This window comes from Mixophyes fleayi, chromosome 6 (assembly GCF_038048845.1).
Source record: "Mixophyes fleayi isolate aMixFle1 chromosome 6, aMixFle1.hap1, whole genome shotgun sequence".
In the NCBI taxonomy this organism is placed as follows: Eukaryota; Metazoa; Chordata; class Amphibia; order Anura; family Limnodynastidae; genus Mixophyes; species Mixophyes fleayi.
The window spans coordinates 163,651,578-163,674,202 of NC_134407.1; the positions used below are offsets into that span (position 1 = coordinate 163,651,578).

Below are 22,625 nucleotides of genomic sequence, written 5' to 3' on the forward strand. Positions count from 1 at the left end.
ACGTTTGGACATCTGCTATAGGACAATCTAGTTCAGACTTGTGACAATTGGGGTTTTCTATAGGATGTCAACCCAAGTTTATGAATTTATGTTACCCTGTTGTCATTTTAGCGGAGTCTTTAAAACTGTGATGCAAGGGTCTGATGCAGAGTTTTTGGCGAAATGGGTGTAAATTAATCTAAAAAAAGAGCACCTAATTAGAGAGTATTTCCACCCGTATGCAGAGGCACATACACATCTCGAGATGTGTCCGCATCGGCAGCACATGCACCTGGATTACAACAAATCATCATCAGTTAGTACTTGCACCTGCCCTTTGTTTCTACAGGCTTGCATTGCCCGAAAACACGACTTTACTGTACTCTTCTCTCTCGCCAGTCGGGTGTAAGTGTTGGAACCATGCAAATCTGCAAAAGTACATATGTGTGTGCCCACTTTCACACATTCTACGTGGCGTATGTCCCACTCTGCATCAGTCCCTATATCTACAATAAACAGATTTTAAAAGATATATATAACAGGGCAAAACTGTGAGCCTCATTTACGAAGTGCAAAACAGCCGAGTAGCAAAGCAAAATCCTCTTTGGAGGTGCCATGAGCCACTGTTTGCGCAAGTGCACCTAGATGGGAGGGCGTTCCTTACAAAGTACGGAGTAGGCGCACCAATGCAAAAATGAAATTTCAATTTGAAGAGCAAGGTACTTAAACTGAGAGAAGGGGGTGAAGAAGGTACATTTTTAGGATGTACTTTGATATGTGTAAAAATACTTTTGCACCAACTTTGAGACAGTGGACATCGAGTCTCATTTTATACATTTAATGGCATTTATTTTGTGCCTTCCAGCTGCTCTTTGGTGGAGAACCGCATTTTTAGGCTTACTTTGTCCAATTTAGAGCACACAGAGAATTATGTCACATGCAATAAAGTCACAGTCCCAATGTTCCCACACTCTCATAATCACTCTCATAATCAATTTAATAAAATAAATTATGCAAAACTGAGCATTTTCTAAAGATTTATTTAATGAAAGGGGTGGTGGATGTTTAAATTTTTGCACAGTGCACCTCTACACATTCCCCCTGCCTCTTACAGCACCCCAGTGCACTCTTGTAGTTTACAGAGCCATTTCCCAGGAAGAAAGAATAGGCACATACCCTGATGTGTGCAGGTCGGACCATTTAGGTGCATAGGTTCAAAACAAAATCATTTAACGTTGAGCTCGGAGTGCACGTCGTAAATGAGCTTGCAGTATTTGCATTTAGGCTGTTTGCTTTCTCTTTTCAGAGAAGATATACTTTGCGTTAGCAAGAATTCAAAACAGACAATTTGGGGGGAATTCAATTAGCCTCAATGTTCTGAGGAACTTCACGACTGCAAACTTTTACTGCGGTAAAGATCTCCGCTCCGTTTTCCTCACACCTCTATGGGGCGAGATTTCTGTTAAAAACTCTCCCTTTAGGTAGTAGTTGCCCGTCTTTTTTGGTTTGATGTTTATTTGTTTATGATACCTGATGTGTATACCTGCCATTCGAACTGTAACTGTTTGTGTATACTTTTTTCTTTGGAAAATTTAATAAAAACCTTTTTCAGTTAAAAAAAACTCAGCCGCCAACAATCTTCGGGAATGCCCTCGAGATAATTTGCGGCTAATTGAATTCCCCCCTTAATGGATAATTTTATGTTTCGTCACAAACAATAACTACCAAGGTGGTTTCCTTTCCCAAACCTTACCTGGATCTGAGACGTAAGAGACAATTTGGATTCTACAGATGGAACCTCCAAGCCTTCTTCTCCCTGAATAGGTTTTGCAGCCTAGCAGGAGAGGATTATATCTTTCAACAACAAGGTCCATAAATGTCATTATTCTTATTATTAGCATAAAATAGGTTTTTCGCATATTTGTGACATTTCCAGCGAAGAAGACAGGACAGCAAGGTAGGAGCAGCTCACAGTGTAGGATAGGAAGGCAACAGGATACAGAAGGTTATTCCATACACAGTAGAAATGAAGTGCCAGTAGAGGTGAAAATAGTGTTGTAGATTCTTGTACTATTCAAGGTTAATAGAAAAAGTCTTTTGGAGTCCAAATGGACAAGGAGAAGAGATCAGACTGTACAACCCAAACAGAGGATCCAAGAGAGTGAGAGTTACTGTCAGTCAGGATACATATTCGACTAGTTTGGTTTCCAGGGATACACAGATGATGTAGATAGCACAATATTTGTTGTCACTTAAACTTGGACATGTATGGCTGTAGAGGACAGTAGGACTGTAGTGGACAGTGGTACGCTGTTGGGTACCTGAAGGACACTTTCTCCAGCAGGTCAATAAATAAATGTTAATACTGAACTTATTTAATAAACTTGTGTCTGCAATTCCCTAGCTGCATTGAAAGCATGTAACTTCTTAAATATTGGCAAACATTGGGCTTTGAAGCCATTAAATACATTTCTCATAGAACTTTAGCAACACAATATTATTGGCTACAGCTGGTATAATCAGGAGATGAGAACTTAAAAGGGAGTTTCCACTTTAAAAATAAATTTTGCTTATTTTCTTCCCAAAACATACTGGGTGTCTTCTTTTTCTAAACATATATTCTGTAAACAATAGACAGAATTCAACAGGCAATAATGGCCCTAGAAGCAAGATGTGCAACTCGCAGATGAAAATTATTGGTTTAAAGGACATCCCAAGATTCAAACCTGTATCCAAACCTAGCTCAAGAAATCCAAGTAGGCTCTTCTCATTAGATACCATGGAAGTACCTGCTCACTCTTCATGCCAATTAAAAAAATCCTTTCTAGACAAGATAATACATTCACCAAAGATACAGGAAATACAACAAGAAAAGCACAACCTCAGAACTGCAGAACGGCCACCCATAACCTATATAGGATAGGCACATGCAGGATATGGTATAAATGAAGCATATGCTCACCCGACATTGCTCTGTGTCTCCTGATGTTGGCATACTCGGCTCTCACGTATGTAACATTCGGTGGTGGCCTAGGTGCTCTTTATAAATCCCACTGTATGATTAGATGTATTCGAGCAGTGGAGTTATGAAACAGACAGAAAAGGAAGCCTGTGGGGGACTAATTTATTGTACAATAAGAAGGCTAGCTATTATGTACAATAATAAGATGGGATGATTATTGCAAAATGTAGGCAATGAGGTCTAACAAAAATGTATAAAAAGTGCAATGTTAAAAGATTTTAATATGTTTTTACACACTTTACCATATAATAACCCATTCAAAAAAAGCTTATGACTTTTGAAAAGACAACCTCCACAGTCATGTAAGTTTGGTTAGACCACAACATGCCTTGCATATTAGAGCAGCATGCATGATATGGCCAGTAAGGACCTATGAGAAGGGTCATGTTCAATGCAGCATGACTGGAGAAGGAAAGATGTGTCACTTGGAACGTGTGGACCTTTACAAGGCGCAACAAGACCTTTATCTTTTTAATTACACACATCTACATCTCTGTACCCCATAACAGTGTGTAGTTTGCTATATGCTGACATTGCTGAATGGTTCTTGGCATCCCACAGTACTGTGCAATGTCTGCGCTCTGATGGCATGATCCTTCAAGCAGTCTTTCCAGAGAGTTAGAGACTTAAATATGGCTCTTAAAAACATTTACCTGCAGAAGAGTTACCTGTGGAGTGTGCTTGCTCTGTGTGGTATAAGCTGTCACAATGTCTTATTACTGGGGGCAACATGCAGATAATACGCACATAGCAAGATCATTTCTAGCTTTCTGGATTTAAAATATAAGGGTTGGGCTGAATTCACAAAAAGTTTAAAAATTAAAACAGTAAAACCATCTTTATAAGGGGAGGTTTCTAAGAACATCCAATGCTCACATGTGAATTTTGGTGAGCAGATACTTGTCACATTGGATGGCACCATGGCAATATAAATATCTACAAGCTGCCCTGGCTAGTTGTTGGTTGAAAGAACATTTCACTCAATGGATAGAGATATATCATACTTAGAGTCAGAGTGTGCACCGATTGGTGGCTGTCAGAGCTTTTTCCAATGGCTAGGACTACCAGACAGGTTACAGAATGTGGAAATGCCAAGCAATTATACACTTTTGGTAACAGACCTCTAAGTATATGTGACTGGCTGCCCTGTTCCATGCCATGCAAATATTTGTCTCCTAAGTGTGAGAGAAGAACTTGGTCTTCTCCTTCATGTATAGACCATGCTGCAGATGTTACTGTTCCCAACTATGAAAGCTATAGCTACATGTTGGCTTTCCTCTAACTCATAGTGAGCAACTCTCCTCTATAAAACAGTAGTAGTCTATCTACATTGGGAATGTCTGCATAAGTTCCAAAAGATATGGTAGTCATGGGTAGACAGCCTTGAGACTGCTATGACTTCTCTATAACCCGCCTCATTAATTTTGTGGGTCTGATTGGCCTTAAGATCCCCATTAATAATTATTGCAAACTATTTTTGTCACCTATGTAAGATTTTGAGGTTAATGTGGTTGGTGGCACACTCATAGTCTCCTTATGGCTTCATGTAACCATGGCCTGTGTGACTTAGGGCTTTAAACATTGTAATGCACTATTATGTTATCAATTTTCTTCCTTGCTTTCTATTGTGTTATCTTGTTCCCTTTGTTTCATTGCAAAAAACATGGTCTGCCCATATCTTGCATGGTATATTATGTATGTCCTACAGTGTGATTCTGTTTATTCACCTGTGTATATACAGCTGTGCCAAAAGCAGGTCAATATATATTTACAGAGAGAAAGAGTGTGAGAGAAAGTGAGCGAGAGAGAGCAAAAAAGTGAGAGAGAGGGAGGGAAAGAGTGAGAGAGAGAGAGGGAGGGAAAATGTGAGACAGGGTAAGCAAAACAGAGAGAGGCAGAGAAAGAAGGAGTAACATTCACGAATAAAAAGGAAAAATATATATTTTGGGGTGAAAAGAAAGACTTCGGATGTATTCAGATTATTTTACTCTACAACCTTGATCGTAGTATGCACAACTTATAGTTTGGTGGAATGTTTTTTTGTTTTTTTTCTGTGAATCTTTAAAGTTAATTTTAGCACAAAAAACTACGCTTTAAAAATATGGTTTCTAATGAAGGTTTAGAAACGTAAACATGTTATCACCACAGTTTTCTTACATCAAATTCCATGTAATAAAAACAAAACCCTCACATTATCTTTAAAAAAAACAAAACAAGCAAATTCACAAAGAAATTGTCAGTTTGTGAAATTTACTGCAATTGGATAATTTTTAAGACACTTTCTTTTGAAATAGAAAAACGCAACCTTGTGAATTTAGCCCTGTATTGATACTGATATTTGCAGTGGGGTCAGCTTTTAGCAAAGATTTCCCAAGGTTTATACTACAGTCACTCCATTTGTACTGGGATGGGCCATCACTCTCAGCTTGGTGGCAAGACAACAATACAGAATGGTAGACTTATCAGCTGAAAGTGGTCACTTCTCACCATAGCTTAAAATATACTATGAGTATGTGAATATACGAATATAAACTGACAGGCCGAAGATATCAAATAGGCTAAATTATGCCCTTTCTGAGGTAATATAGTAAGAAATTCAAAATTGCAGCCGTCTGAAGTGAAGGAGGCAATATTAACAATTACTGATCATATTGCACATTAAGTCTCGCTTGACCAGAACACAGTGGAACAGCGGATCCTAATCTTTTGGGACGAGAATTTACATATGACGTTACACCCAAAACTGAATTTTAAGTTGTGTGAAATTACCTTTTAAGTTGGCAACAATAAAATATCAACCAGTAATTTGGTGGCTGTCTCCAGTAATGGACATGGTGTACAGCTACTGTTAAGGGTTCACCTGATAATACCAGCTATGCCCCATGTCACTCAATACTACTGAGAAGAAATGTATGATACACTGTGCAGGTTCAAAGGTAAAACAAAATGCTAGAAAACCTAAACAACAATGTTTAAGTTCCTTTAAAAATTAGAGCATTCGATTATAATGGGCAAGTAGAGTGGTTTCCCTTTACAATGGTAGATTATCAGACCATCACTAGGAATAACGTAGATACTGAATCAATGAAGCATGTATGTTAACACAGTAAACTGTTATCCAGTTGCCACCTCTATAACACTTTTCATTCCCAAAAAAGCAAGATATATATATAGTACACCAGATGCGGCTTTATCTCTGTAATACTTTGTTCATGCTAAATGGTATCCGTTATGCCAGCGCTATGAGGACTTGTCAGTATGGGGGCAGATACATGCAGTTATAATGTGATTCTTGGTGCCTGCTCTGGAAATGTGTAGATGAGTGACAGGCAGTATGGCTTGACCGTGCTCCAAAGCATTAGTAGGCCTGTCAGAATGCAAGCTGAGTTTGTCGCTGTCAGTGGAGTGAGGGAGAGAGGAAGTGAGGCATTAGTTTGTTAACAGAGAGTTAAAAGGAGAAGGTAGAGTGAAGGAGGAGACGGTGAAAAGTGCACAGCGGACTGGGCCAAGCCACCCAGAACACAAGCTGTTACCTTCCATCTTCCGTGTTCTATGGTGGCCTCATTGGACCACAGTTGTGCTGGACGTGGCACCACCTGGGATGCAGTGGTGTGGTCACAATGGAACTGAGGGATAAAGAGGGAGCCAGAACTTCTCTGAAACACCTGGGAAGTCAAAATACAGCAGGATGGGAAAAAGTAACCATACGAAAAAACTCTGAGCTCTGATTCTTTCACACATCTAATAGGGTCACTTCTGTACTGCCTCTATGGAATCCTCTTCTATTTCAAGATTAACCCAGACCTGTACCCCTGGGATCAGTTCTATCACAAATGATGTTGTCTATTGGCCATTAATATGTCAGCAGATAAAACCTACTCAGCATGTTGTTTTCTTGCCTGCCACAAATGTTATATCTCTGGAAGATCTATGATATATAGAATGCTTGCTTGTGTGTGCTGCATTCTGATAGACGCACTTTCATGCGAGAGAAAAAATGCCTATACTGACCCGTGCACGCCAGACGACTTTCTTGGTCTGAGTTGACCCCTGTATCCGTTGCACGTATGGCTCTTTATTTCAGCTGCCGCAGCATGAAGTAGGTACATAGTGCGTTCAATTTAGTATAAATGTGTCATCTGTAATGAATATGTTCCTGCCAACCCAGGACAAAAATGACTGGAACAATGTAGTAAGGAGAGTAAATGGTATGCAATGTATTTATTATCACTGGCACACTCAGTGCATTACAAATGCATACATATTAAAGTGCACAAATAAAATGACTTTCAAAGATTTGGGTGGGGGTTTAAAATAAAAGGGATAGAAAGACAAAGCAACACTGTGCCAGAGAACATCACACCAAGGAATTATGAAGAGGGAGCTCGAGTAAGTGTCTACCACATAGGAGCAATATTATGTATTGATCACAACTGAAAAAACTTTAGATAAATTAAAACTATTCAAAATTGGCTTCAGAAAAAGAAATATAGTGTAACAGCCATCTTTATTCTGCTTGGACTGCAAATTCTAATGTTAAGGTGTTAGATAAAACATTGGTCACTACCCAAATAGCTCCCCAACCCAGAACTGACCACATTTTTAAAATGTACCTGCAAGGAAATAACGAATTTGTTTAAAGACAATTCTGTGTTTTTTAGTGCATAGATAATAATTTTATAATAAACTGATCACACTATGACAGAATGTACATAAATGACCTTTTATGTATAGTAGACATCTTATTTCATATTTTGACTACAAACTCTACAAACCACTTTAAATAAAACAAACCCTTGGATCACCATCAAGATGAGTGAAGCTGTTGACTTATTGAACCTGACAATTGCATAGCCATAATATGTAAGGTATGAACTCAAATACAATATAGACTCAGCTAAATCAAATCCTATTGGGTGAGGAATATACTGGAGCATCTCAGCATTGTGCTCTATGTTAAAGTCCCAGTAAGACGTTTTGTGGCCTTTGTCACTTTGGATACCATTTATTTAAAATACCTGTCCTTATTTAAATGTTTTTAAATTAAACAGGTATAACATTTCACTCACCTTATGATCAATTTCCTTTAAATAAGCGGAAGAGATAGAATGGAAGTCAAGAAATCTTTTCTTGGGATAAATAGCATGCAGTCATTGTTACTGGTACTAGCAGCACTTACCTCCAGCTCTGCTATGATCCGATCTTCATCATCATCATCCTTGATGCCAGAAGCTATTATGGGTGGTGTGGATGCTGGGCGAACGACTTCAGATACGGTCCGACGAAGCTTCACCTGAGGTTTCTGGCTCTCTAGTTCCTCAGAGTCTGACTTCTAGGATGCAGGAAAAGAAACAAGCTAACCCTAGTTGTAGAATTGCAATTGATGGAAAGCATTGAAAATGTTTCTGGATCAAACCTGATGACAGCTCAATGACCAGCATAGAGGAAAAGGACATTATATTAATATAATGTTATAGTAAAGAGACTGTGATATTAATGCGATAGTAAATTTACACAAAAGTGCAGTACCCATTTATAGGGCATGCCTTCATTGTCATTAATAAAATAAGAATGTTTTTATTTTATCATACAAACTAAGAAACTAACTTTTACAATAAATTCCTATTATCTTGTACACCAAAACCTTCAAACACGTTAGTCTTTGATGACCTAACTGTCAAAGGTATGGAATTAATGTGATACCGGACCTTGATTCTGCATCTGAGATGAAGTGTGTGGGGCTCAGCCTCTCTGGATTACTTCATATCTTATTGATTTATACCACTAAGGAAATGCCTTTTGGTAGAGATGGAAGATAAGTAGTGCTACTTAAGGGCTTGCAAATGCCCTATTCCTGCAACATTCTAGAAGATCATTCATTAATGAAGTAATTGTGCTCTCTAGCTATCTGGAACCCACTAGTATCAATGAGAATGCCACAATGCTGTCTGACAACACTGCACTTGCCAGTGCATTCAATGAACACTGCCATATTGCCATGGCATATCATTAACCAAAATTTAGATGCCCTTCTTGAACACACTTATACAAACACCTTATACAAATGTAATCACAAACTCACAACTAACTAGAGTAGGTTGTATATCGATCACACTAAACAACCAATATGGGCTAGACAAGTCACAGTAGAAGTTCCTACAACTTATTCCCCTGGATTGTGTACCCTGGGATAACCTACCGGAGTCACTTAAATATGTCAGCTGTAAAAACTTCTGTGTTTTGGCTCTATAAACATGTCTGTGATTGTAATGCTTAATGCCTTTGGTCCATATTAGGACACATCTATACAGTCATGGCCAAAAGTTTTGAGAATGACACAAGTATTGGTTTTTACAAAGTTTGCTGCTTCAGTATTTTTATACCTTTTTTTTCAGATGTTGCTATGTTATACTGACGTAAAATTACAAGCGTTTCATAAGTGTCAAAGGCTATTATTGACAATAACATTACGTTTATGCGAAGAGTCAATATTTGCAGTGTTGACCCTTCCTTTTGCAGACCTCTGCAATTCGCCCTGGCATGCTGCCAATCAACTTCTGGGCCACATACTGACTGATGGCCGCCCATTCTTGCCTTATCAATGCTTGGAGTTTGCTTGGAGTTTTGTCAGAATTTGTGGGTTTTTGTTTGTCCACCAGCCTCTTGAGGATTGGCCACAAGTTCTCAATTGGATTAAGATCTGGGGAGTATCCAGGCCATGGACCAAATATTTCAATGTTTTGATCCCCAAGCCACTTAGTTATCACTTTTGCCTTATGGCAAGGTGCTCCTCCATCTTGCTGGAAGAGACATGGTTCATCACCAAACTGTTCTTGGATGGTTGGAAGAAGTTGCTCTTGGAGGATGTTTTGGTACCATTCATTATTCATGGCTGTGTTCTTAGGCAAAGTTGTGAGTGAGCCCACTCCCTTGGCTGAGAAGCAACCTCACATATGAATGGTCTCAGGATGCTTTACTGTTGGCATGACACAGGACTGATGGTAGCACTCACCTTTCCTTTTTCCGAACAAGCGTTTTTCCAGATGCCCCAAACAATCTGAAAGGAGATTCATCAGAAAAAATGACTTTACCCCAGTTCTCAGCAGTCCAATCCCTGTACCTTTTGAAGAATATCAGTCTGTCCCTGATGTTTTTCCTGGAGAGAAGTAGCTTGACCTTATTAACATCAAGCCATCCTCTAAAAGTCTTTTGCTACACTGTGCATGCAGTTGCACTCACACCTGCCTGCTGCCATTCCTGAGCAAGCTCTGCACTGTGGTGCCCCGACCCTACAGTTGAATCAACTTTAGGAGACGGTCCTAGCGCTTGTTGGACGTTCTTGGGCGCCCTGAAGCCTTCGTCACAACTATTGAACCTCTCTCCTTGAAGTTCTTGATCCGATAAATGGTTGATTTAGGTGCAATCTTACTAGCAGCAATATCCTTGCCTGCGAAGCCCTTTTTGTGCAAGGCAATGATGACTGCACGTGTTTCCTTGCAGGTAACTATGGTTAACAGAGGAAGAACAATGATTCCAAGCACCACCCTCCTTTTAAAGCTTCCAGTCTGTTATTCTAACTCAATCAGCAGGACAGAGTGTTTTCCAGCCTTGTCCTCATCAACACTCTCACCTGTGTTAACAACAGAATCACTGACCTGATGTCAGCTGGTCCTTTTGTGGCAGGGCTGAAATGCAGTGGAGATGTTGTTTTTGCGATAAAGTTCATTGTCATGGCAAAGAGGGAGTTTGAAATTGCAATTGCAATTAATCTGATTACTATTCATGACATTCTGGAGTATATACAACTTGACATCATAAAAACTGAGGCAATAATAATATTTTTCAAAACTTTTGGCCATGACTGTACATGATAAAATATTTGAAAATGAGAAGTGACTCAATGTATTTATTCCTGGCAAAATACTTTAGAAAGAGATTAACATGATACCATTATTTTAACTGGCTGTCTACTTTCAGGTGATGTATTGGCTTGTATGTATCTACCTGCAACCTTTACACTGCTTTATTATTGTAGATTCTTTCTGTGATTCTCATCAATGTTTTCTCAGCATCACAAACAAAAAGGCTCATTTACTTACTTTAAAATAAATGCACACACAGCATATTTCATCTTGCAGAAACGTGCTTAATTGTTTGCCAACTGCATAATAAGTTGCACACCAAATTTGGATTTGGGGATTTGACCATTTGCAATTGCTTTACTCTGTAAATGTCACTTCAAAGCCATGTTTTATATCATTTTTGGATCATCCCTTATTTTTCCTCCTAAAACACTAATACATCTATGTCGTAACTAAATTACGAGACTAACAGAACATTGGGACTCTCTTTATTACATGTGCCAAATTTGTGTATTAGAATGTCTTTATCACACTGTGATCTCTGCACATACAAACGCGTTTTCCCACAAAGTATGGCTGGTTCATGTAAAGGTGTCCCACTTAAAGTGTAAGTCACTATTCACTCTATGACACTGTGTTACATCAGCTAAAATGTGCAAGCGCCACCTCTTCATGTTTATTTAAATATCTGATCCCATAACACAAAATCTCATTTTACTTGTGGGATAATATGAAGTGCACCAGTACTCAAAATCCCATCACCTGTGCCTAACTTGCCTTTTTATTGCAAATTCATAGTTACAAAATACATTTAAAAGTAAAACCTGAATACTATTAAATTATAGATATATTGAATTTACATATATGTATGGAATTTTATCTTTTAAAAACAAGTGACTTTTGTTTGCTTAAAGCTTTTATGTGCTATTGTATAAACAAGTTCTCACGGCCTGAGTATGTCTTAATCAGTTACGCAATGTTTAGTTGGCTAGATTCAAAAATCTTCATATAGTTTTGTTATGTGTTTCTAAAACCAATAAAAATTCTTTATCAAAAAAGGAAAAAAGGGAAAACAAAAATAATAAAAAGCCCTGTCTATTCTGTGTATCAATACAAAGTTCCACACTTGCATCTAGGTCTGTTTATTTTATTTTTGGACACTGCTTTCTCCACTTCAGTGTGTTTATGCATGTCACCACACTTGATAAAGTCCATTAATCTATATGGGAGTGCATTGTGTACATACACAGTAAATGTTATCACAAATAGTTACACTAGTGTTATCCCAATGGCCTATTCATTTCAATGGGAATTAGTGCTACATGCAGAAACCCCACTGAAATTAATGGGCCATAGAAATGAAAAAAGTTGCTCAGCACTGGTTATTGTTTCCCCCCCACATCAATAGATATTCAAGAAATTTCAGTTGATGTGCGATGAAATCAGTGTGTCCCCGGGACTCCCCTCACTGCCAGCCAATTACATTGTGACCAGACACTTTTGATTGGCTAAGTGGCTAATGAAACACCCAGTCAACTGATCTTTTTCTTTCTGTGGTGGGGTTTGTGTAGTTCCTAATGCATTTGTTTTATTTTTATTTCAAGTGGATTAAAGGAATTAGATTTTCCTGTGGATAAAAATATTATGTTCCCTTTGGATTATTAGTGGAAAATGTTCCCTTTGAATTACAAATGTGGAATATTTTCCTTTGTATCACAATAAGAACATTTTTTCCTTTGGATTTTAGATATAAAACATTTCCCTTTGCATTACAAGAAAATAATTTACAATACAAAAGAATACTTTTGTAATTGAAACATTTATGAACAAGTGTTTGGGGAGTTTTTATTTCAATAAAATGCATTTAACAGTCTATATTTTATTTACATTTTATCACTTTTTACTGTATTGAGATCTCATAGGGTACCAACACATTGCTATTGGTATTTAGAGGGGTGCTGAGAAATGTTGTTTTTCGGCATGCCCCTTAGAAGATCCAATCCCGCATGGGCTGGTTCCGCTAATATTAGTGGGAACCAGCCAATGCTGTCTAGCTTGAGGCTGGTTCCCAATCTAGACAGGGGATCCCATGCTTGTAGCCCCTGCTTTAGTGGGAACCAGCCCAGACAGTCTAGCACTGAGACTGGTTGAAGAATTTGGGAAGGCCACGCTGCCCATTTTTATATATTGTTAATGTTTGGGGCTTCTCCCATTTATTTCAATATCCAATTTATATCAATGGGAGTTCTGCATGTAGTGCACACACTGCAAACCCCACTGAAATGAATGGCCTATTGGAATTAATGGGAATAGCTCCAAGCTGCTTGTGATTTGGATGCATGTGTAAACCCATGTGAATGTGTCTAACGCATATTAAACATATAACAATTGCATGCATTTTACATACGATGGGCACTTGTGGTTTCTGGAAGCAAACACAAAACCAGTGTATAACCGGCCTTAGAGTCGTTTGTTTTCCTTGCCCTGGGATATGACACAGCTCTGCTTTGGATAGAATTGTATCTACAGACCATCTTTGTGTCTCACCCAAGGTAATGAAAAGAAAGAACTCTGCCTGTTGTTATAAAGATGTAGCTGAAAAGCGTTAAGGAATCCAGAATGATACGAGAAATGCTGTAGTCAGTAAAAGTTGCAGAATGTCAGGTACAGATTAATCCTTCAGTGAAAGGTTGGAAACCCTTAATTATTTTTCCCCACTTCCTTTGCGTAATTACTCTCCTCACCTTGATGAATGTGGAATCTTTCTTGCTGGTGACAATCACCTCTCCCGTTCGAGTTGTGGTGATCCCATGTGAGGATGGAAAGCTGCGGCGAGGTGGAGGGGGAGGTGGGGACTTGGAAGGCTTCTCTGTCCGGTATCTGGGTACCGTCAGCTCATCTGGGGAAAATGAAGCAACATCAAGACCAACTTGTATTATCTAAATGTGAATATTCCACTACAAATAAACTTGTGAGGAAAACATTCTTACTGCACACATCAGTTTAGTGTCCGGCTACTTACCAGAGCCTCTCCTCCCATTAGGGTCTATTTTGGTGCTGAGCTTCTGTGCTTGCTGTGGCTTGCTGGCCCGGTGCTCTGGGGTAGATGTTGCACTTCCAATTGCTTTGTGCTTGGCTGCGAAATCCAAGTCTGGAATAGCCTTCATGAGCTCGGCCTGAGTTTCCTCCAGTAGGCGGTTAATGTCTTTGGCACTGTACTGTGTCAGTGCTGCTCGTTTCTCCTCCCAGTCTCGCTCGGCTGCCTAAAATGTGAGGGAGTAAAGTGCTCAGGGACAGGAACTAATACCAGACAGATGGTCTCCACAACACAGCAATGGATATAGTGTGATAACCTCATTACACTACTGTGCTGTCTGCGCGCCTGCACTTTCACAACTACAGGGCAGGTATGGTAATTGCCTAACGGAAACATCTCACACTGTTCACAATATATGAAAAAAGCTATTATAATACATATACTGGTACTCCTTATTTTGGGGAAATAGTTGTTTTTACCTTGGAAACATCAGATCATAATGACAAATCTTATTGGATTATGTTGTGTATTCTACAGTGCTGTACAGATATTATAAGATAAGCGCTATTATGGAACTACAAAATGAACAACAAATTGCAGCAAAGCAATAGTTTTTTTACTTTCTAAACATTTAATACCACTTACGAAAAGTCAGATTTTCCATAAACTAGTATGCTCAACACTCAGCATAACACCTCTTTTATAGGCTGCTAAAGGGGGCAGCTTCTTCTTTAAGGGAAAGGACTATGAATGCATTCATGGAGCCTTCAACACATATTGACAGCAGCTTGTCCAATACTAGAAGGGAATTTTAACCATCTGACACCTCATGACAAGTAACTGTAAGTGGCTGACATTAAACAAGGACGGAATTCGCAATAACACTGTCTAATACAGGCCTGTCCAACCTGCGGCCCTCCAGGTGTTGTGAAACTACAAGCCCCAGCATGCTTTGCCGGTAGACAACCAGTTGATAGCTGGAAGGGAATGCTGGGACTTGTAGTTTCACAACACCTGGAGGTGTATGCAGCGCAATGCAATTTCAACTAATGCTGGATTGCACGTTTCCCAGTAATCATTAGTTTTATACATGCTAGTCCCTGGACTCACCTCGACAGACACCGATTTTTCTGCTCCCACTCTCTTGTTCTGTGTCTCTGGGACTGTCTGCGTCTTCACAGTAACCATCTCCCCTCGGGTAGGATTGCTAGTGTACGATGCAGCATCAGTGTGACACACAGACTCCCAATTGTGTATCTTAGACTCATTTAGCTGAGAGAAGTTTGATGGGGGGCTTGTAGGCAGCTCAAAACCTGTGCCCTTAGAAAATTCTCCATCAGCCGCCATTTGCTTGGAGGAAGGATTGTGAAGGTTCTCTGGTGTGTTCCAAACCCCTTCTTCTACTTGTCTGGAGAGCAGAAGGAGATGAGATTTAACCGTAGAAAGCAACAGGATTAAAGGACAGTACCAGAGTGTACTATAGCAAACTATAGAAAAAAAACAGATGTAGGATATTGCAGTGGATTTAAAGGCTGGGTAAAAGGTTTGGATAGACAAATATTAGAGAAGTAAACATTATTATAGAGGATTTCTGCCTGACATTTCTATTGACAACATGACCATAAACCCCACCCCGCAAGCTCGCTGCCTACGTGTAATCCTTGACTCGCAACTCTATATTTACATCATGCTGCATACATGTAAAAAACATTTCCAGAATACGTACATATCTCAAACAAGACACTGCAAACTCTAATTGATGCACTCATCATCTCCCGCATCGACTATTGTAATTCCCTCCTTACTAGTCTTCCCAAAATCAGACTCGAGACCCTACAATCTGTTTTGCACGCAGCGGCTAGATTGATTTTCCTGGCAAATTGTTTTTATCTGCTGAGTCACTCTGTCAGTCTCTACATTGGTTGCCTGTTTTTCAACGAATCCAATATAAAATTCTTCTACTAACATACAAGGCCATCAACAAAATTGCACCAACATACATCTCCTCACTTGTCTCAAAATATCTTCCAACTCGACACCTCCGTTCTGCACAAGATCTGCGTCTCTCTTCCACTCTCATCACTTCTTCCCATTCTCGGGTTACAGGACTTTTTTCGGGCTGCACCCACTTTTTGGAATTTCCTCCCTCGCACAGTAACACTTTCCTCTAGTCTTCAAACCTTCAAGCTTTCTCTGAAAACCCACCTCTTCAGACAAGCTTATAATATTCATGTACCACCCTCTTTATCTCCTTAAGACGTAATTCCTTTTACCTTTGAACCAACAGTTCAGAATGATACATATTATTATATCAAACTTCACAAATGAATATGAAGCTTCTGAATATTATGTCTGACACCAGAAAGTTTTCATGAATATTTAGCTGATCTATCACTTGCTCCCAAAAGGTACTGATGTGATTTCAGCTAGGTGGCTGACAACCACTATTCTTCTAACAAAGTCTCTCTCTAATGGTTGGTGAAAACCAACCTATCTGGGAGCTGTGTGCTCTATGGAGATGGCACATTCAAAGGAACTCTGTGCTTACATGGGTTAATTATGTCCATATAGCACACAGCTTAATGACCAAGGGCCTGATTCATTAAGGAAAGTTAAGTAAAAGTAAGTAAGGCAAAACCATGTTACAGTGGAGGGGGAGGTAAATTTAAAATGTGATGGCAGATTTATATTTGGTGTAGGGCATGTCCTAGATCAACTTTAAAATTCAGTGTACAAATAAGCTATCAAGTATTTGTGTGCTACATGAAAAAGCAGCCAATATTTTCCTTATGTGCAAAATAATAAACTAATTTTCACCCCTTGCATTGTAACATGGTTTTGTCTAGAAAACTTGAGAAAGAAAACTTACTCAAGTTTTTGCTTAACTTTCCTTCATGAATCAGGCCACAAGTTCCTGCAATGGGTACAGATCTGCTCTAATAAATACTATGATACTCAGTAAAAATGTGTTTATGATGTTTACGCTTTAAAGTGATCCAGCCATCAAAATACATGTTTTCAAAGATCATAAATTCAACACCCACTTTCCCCTCCCCAACACACATACCCCTGGACTGGTAGGCTATGGTTTCATTTCAATGGGAGACCTATGCCACAAAAGAAATTTCCAATATAAATGGATTTGTCCCTTACACATAGTGGAGGCAGATATTTTGTGGTTGAAATCAATAATCATGAGACTGTATCCTCATGCCTCAGAGATGTCACTGGTGCCTAATGAATTAATCAGGCGTTATTAGAGATGTCTCAGATTTGGGGGATTATTTATTAAGCTGCAATGAGCCAAAAGCATGGAGAAAACAGGAATCACCAATGAGCCCTGGCATGGTAAATAGCAGAGGCAGTACATTGTGTATCTCTATACAAAACAATAATGGCTGCTATCATCCAGCCATCAGTGTTAAATACACCCCTTAGCGTGAAATGATAGGCTGCATTCTCAGCTATGTAGACTGTTCTTTGTGAATGATAAGTTGAATAATGGTTCAGTCCACAAGATGGCCGCCTGTGTGTAGTTGACAGGAGCACTTTAATTTCAGTTTGTGATATGATTTCAAAAGGCATCTGCATACCATATAATCTCTGACTTACAGAGTGTGAAGTGAAGCTTAATAGGTATTATTATTCGTTGTTCTATTCAATAACAGTGTATTGCTTTTGTTAAAATAAAATAAATGTTTGTTATTTTTTGCCATATTGACCTAGTGCATTGCAAACACACTTTGCTCTTTATGACATATAAATATATCTTTATTACCATATTCACAAAAAAACTGTAAAAACATTACTGATCATTAAGGTCCTCTCATTTTCTGCATAAACACTGACATAATATTGCTATACATTACTTTGGTAAAATAGACATTTTGTTTGCTTTCCGTAGTGGCTTACTTGCGAATCTGAGCCAATGTGTCAGTAACCATCTTGCACCTCTTCAGCAGCCCGTCCAGGCGATGTGGTTCCTCCTTCAGGAACTTCACAGCTTCCACCTCCACACGCAGGACAATACGCATTTTACTTTGCAAACTGGGAAACTGAGCTGCAGATACGAGGAGGCCACAGGTAAAGAAACAGACAATGAGGAGAATAAAGACAAAACTAGAAAATAATGTCAGTTACATGAAGAATATAGTTAGTCAAGTAATCAAGTACTACTACTAGTAGCAATGGTCGTGCTCTGGTGATAAGAGGAACACAGACCACAATCTGCAGACGAGCGTGGCTATTCACCAAGAGCATTGCTTGGGCTCCACATGATCTGGTTATTTGGCTTGATCACCAGACAACCAGTCTTATGTGTCACAGATCCTCTGTGTGGGTAGCTTAAGAGAGAGAAGTCAAAGCAGGGAGAAAAGGGGCTTTTCTAAAAAGACAAGATGGCAGGACTCTGGGTTATGAATGAAAAGGATGAATGTGGTCAAAAGGGACACAAACATGGCGAAAATGTTCAGAGGCCAAGTATTAAAATACTTTCCTGGAAATAACTTAAGTGCATTTGATATTAGAACCATAGATGATTCACATATTTTCACTGCACCAAGATTACAAATGTTTGTAGTTTAATGATCAATGTAAAAGATCTTTATACAAGCCCTGGCGAGCAATTCTCACATGTTTTGCCACAAGTTATGTCCCTGTATTATTATTCTCTGTTTACTGTATTTCCCTACTGTACAGTGCTGCAAAATATATTGGTGCCTTATAAACAAAAGTAATGCGTTGTATCCTTTTTTATATAGTACTGACACAGAGCTTTACAAGCAGGGTAACATGCCAACATTTTGATTCCAATACTGGCGCCTAGGGCAGTGGGCGTGGTTGTTGTGGATCATGTCATTAAGTCACGCCCCCACTGTTCAATCCCAGGATATGCAGAATAATACAGCAGGTAGTGGGACCAGGATGGGGGAAGGGGGAAGTCATATTAAATGTAGTATTAAAGTGTATCCATCTCCTACACACAATGGGGGCAGCCATTTTATGGACCACACTTATATTCAAGAGAATACAGGTCCTAGTGAATTGATAGACTGCATTCTCAGGAATATTTGTTCAGTCCACAAAATGGCTGCTTCCATTGTAGGCCTGAAGTCATATGGTACCAAATTGTGCCACACGTATTTTTAAATTGTACATTGTAAAAAGAATTCACAGTACATGTAAGTTCTTGTAGGGAATAATACCCAGCTCATTCTTACCCTTAAGCTCTGTAAGTGTCTCTCCGAGCTGCTTTAACACCACTGCTTTCTCCTCTAGTTCCTGCGGTGAGATCAGACGGTGGTTGTGCGCAATATCTTTCTTGATCCTCTCCACTGATTTCTCTAGGTCACTGCAAGAGCAAACGAAGAGGCAACCACATTAATAATAATCACATTAAATAGAGCATGTCAAACATACATCATTATCATCTACCCCATTTTGTTCCTCTATCCAATATCACTCACAGGAGATTATGAACACAGACTTCAATTTACTTAAATGATCGACAGCCATGCAGTTACCTGGGCAAAACAAAATGGTGATCCTGAAGGATTTTGGGTTTAGCTGAATCCCAAATCATATCTAGCTAATTCAAATGAAATAAGGGAAACCTGAATGATAAACTTGTTTCTATTATTATTATTGTAGATTTGTAAGGCGACACAGTGCTCCACAGCGCTGTACAGTAGGGAAGACAAGGACATACATAAAACAAGAACAGACAAGGCAGACAAAATAAACGCAGACATGAAAACAAAGAGCATGAAGGACCCTGCTCATTAGAGAGCTTATATTCTAAGTGGAAGAGGGCAGAGCTGAAACAAGAGGAGCGAGTGTGACTCAGTGTGGAGATTGGGACAGTTGTGAGAGTGTAAGATTTGAAGGCTGTGGGAAAGCCTGATTGGGCATGGTAGGTAATTCCACAAGTGGGGAGCAGCACAGGAGAAGTCTTGTAGGCGTGAGTGAGAGGTGGTTAGCAGAGACGAGACAAAACACAGGTCAGAGGTAGATCTAAGAGGGCGTAAGGTAGAGTATTTTGATATGAGATTTGAGATATATAAAGGGGTGTTGAGGGCTTTGTAGGTAAGGGTGAGTAATTTGAATTCGATTCTGGAGGACACAGGGAGTCAGTGTAGGGATTTGCAAAATGGTGAAGCAGATATGGAGCGGTGAGAGAGGAAAATCAGTCTTGCAGCAAAATTTAGGATGGATTGAAGAGTGTAGATATATGGGTGTTGGGAATGCCAGATAGCAGGAGGGTGCAGTAAGAATAAGAAAAGTGCGTATTTTGGCAATGTTTTTGAGGTGGAATCAACAGGACTTGGAGAGAGTCTGTATGTGAGGAATAAAGTAGAGGGTGGAGTCAAGTGTGACACCAAGGCAGTGGGCTTGGTAGACTGAGGAAATTGTGGTGATGTTGACAGTGAGGGAGATTTGAGGGCAGGTGGTGATTTTGGCAGGAGGGAAAATAATAAGCTGTGTTTTGGATATGATGAGCTTTAGGTAGTGTTGGGACATCCATGTGGAGATGAAAGACAGTTGGTTACACAAGGCAGCACAGAAGGGGAGAGGTTAGGGGAAGAGATAAAGATTTGGGTGTCATCAGCGTAAAGGTGGTACTGGAGCCTTGTGGGACCTCAATAGATAGTGGGAGTGTAGGGGAGGATGTGCCAGAGATAGAAACACTAAAGGACCGATTTGATAGGTAGGAAGTGAACCAGGAAAGAACTGTGTCATGAAGGCCAATGGAGTGAAGGGTGTGTAGAAGAGGGTAATCAACAGTATCAAAAGCAGAAGAGAGGCCCAGGAGAAGGAGTATGGTAAAATAACCCTTAGACTTTGCAGTAAGTAGATCATTGATCACTTTTGTGAGAGCAGTTTCAGTGGAATATTGGGTACAGAAGTCTGATTGCTGAGAGTCGAGAATGGAATGAGAGGAGAGAAAGTGATAGGAGAGGCGTTTGTACACTAATCGCTCAAGTAGTTTGGAGGCAAAGGGGAGGATAATTTAAGAAATGTAATTTTAGCTACATGAAGCGTTTGCCTTTTATTCTGCAAGCTAACACTGCTGAGAATCAGGATTTGGATCTATCAGACCTAATCTGAACCTTAATATTTTGCCAAATCCGAACAGAATCCTGGATGTGGTGCATTTCTAGTGCAGTGACTTCATGTACAGTATCCAACAGGAAACTCACTTTAGCTGCTGAGTGATAAATTCCTCCTCATTGAGATATTTCAGCCTCTCCTCCTCCACCATAGCTCTCTGACGCTGCAGCGGGTCTTCTTGCTTCCGCATGGTGTCAGTAACTCGCACGCTGATCTCTGTCTCTGTGCGTTTCAGCATGCTCCGTACAGTCTCCTGGTTCTGCAGCTGAAGTACATGGAAGGAGAAAGAGCACTGAAACAACTGACTATGCTACCACTAAAATGTCAAATAATGTGAATACATATAACAGAAAATGATTAATGACTGTAGCTGACATAAATAGGAGAATAACACACTTTCCAGTGACCACCCTATACTGTTTAAGGTTTATCTAAATGTGATTACTTCATTTGCACTGTGAACACAAGTTATTGACACAGGTTGTGATGGGACTACAGAAAAAGAGAAAAATGGCATACACATAGACATGTTTGTACTGTGATGTACAAAGGTTGATTGTAATTTACACATGTTAAAAAATATCACCTGATCTGTCTATTACTTACCACTATATCCAGTTTTGGCAGACCTGACATGTCAGTATAGATGTCTAGGATGTGGCCAAATTCTACTGGGCAGAGCTGCTGCATACAACCCTGTCACTGACCAGATTACATTGAACAAAGCCTACAGAGCATAGTCCTTGAAATTGTATTCCAGGTTGGGCCATATTGCATGTACCATTTTGAGCCAAATAATAAAGTAATTTGATAAAAACACATTTACTTTTGGATGCCTCATTTCTATGTGGTCTTTTTGGCATGATCAAGAGCTGTGAAATGTTTCTTTATGTGATAAAGCTCTGCTCAGTAGAAACTGATGTTTAGTAGTATTAGTAGGACAAGCCACAGTTCTGACCTCTAGTGGTAATTGCTAGCAACATCACATGAGTCTGGACTGATTAGTTTTTTTCCTTTCCAATACCAAAGTAATAAAGTAGCACTCTTTCCCCTCCACCCGATATCCTAGGTAACCATGGCTATATGAGCAACGACTTTATTCAAAACGACCATCTGTTCTGTAACAGTATTGACCTTTTCCATGGTATAGTCTTCCAGTCTAGTTATAGCTCTGTCATTACAAACCTGTAATTTTTTCAGCTGCAGCAGCTGGTTCCTCAGCTCGCTGGCATTGTGCTGCAGGTCGTGAAGATGAAGCTGCATGTGCAGGCGGGTGATTGCCTTACTTTGGTCAGCTGGGGTGGAAGTGGACCCTGGAGTGGGAGTGGACATTGGTGTAACAGCATTTTGATGGCCAGGAGCTAAAAGCGAATCACAGATAATATGAGGGTTACGCATTTCTCATACAATAGCAATAAAATAACAAGACAAAATACTTATACATGCCCTATGCAGTTAATGTTCTGCAAAGATGAATAATATTAAGTTGAAAGATATAAAGGTATATTTATCAAAGCAAGAAAAGTGCTATTGCCAGCAAAGACAGGTGCTTTCACTGGTGATAGGGTTTCTCCCTATACAGTCATGGCCAAAAGTTTTGAGAATGACACAAGTA

The 22,625-nt window shown here is 39.5% G+C and overlaps 1 protein-coding gene across 13 annotated transcripts in view; it reads right to left on the reverse strand.

Moving 5' to 3' along the window:
- Positions 1 to 22,625, reverse strand: part of SRCIN1 (SRC kinase signaling inhibitor 1) — a 258,626-nt gene that overhangs the window by 9,747 nt on the left and 226,254 nt on the right. For 10 of the 13 annotated variants that reach the window (XR_012677690.1, XR_012677691.1, XM_075177031.1 and 7 more), the window contains 10 exons: positions 22,196 to 22,371; positions 21,100 to 21,275; positions 19,120 to 19,250; positions 17,813 to 17,960; positions 15,011 to 15,308; positions 13,886 to 14,126; positions 13,608 to 13,762; positions 8,181 to 8,333; positions 6,535 to 6,666; positions 1,733 to 1,813 (listed from right to left, as the gene is read on the reverse strand). Coding sequence is in view for 11 of the 13 variants with exons in the window: in XM_075177031.1 (XP_075033132.1) it covers positions 1,733 to 1,813; positions 6,535 to 6,666; positions 8,181 to 8,333; positions 13,608 to 13,762; positions 13,886 to 14,126; positions 15,011 to 15,308; positions 17,813 to 17,960; positions 19,120 to 19,250; positions 21,100 to 21,275; positions 22,196 to 22,371 (1,691 nt within the window). In the remaining 2 variants the exon portion in view is untranslated. The remainder of the gene's footprint in view (positions 1 to 1,732; positions 1,814 to 6,534; positions 6,667 to 8,180; positions 8,334 to 13,607; positions 13,763 to 13,885; positions 14,127 to 15,010; positions 15,309 to 17,812; positions 17,961 to 19,119; positions 19,251 to 21,099; positions 21,276 to 22,195; positions 22,372 to 22,625) is intronic. The other 3 variants (XM_075177039.1, XM_075177041.1, XM_075177040.1) reach the window with 2 other exon arrangements.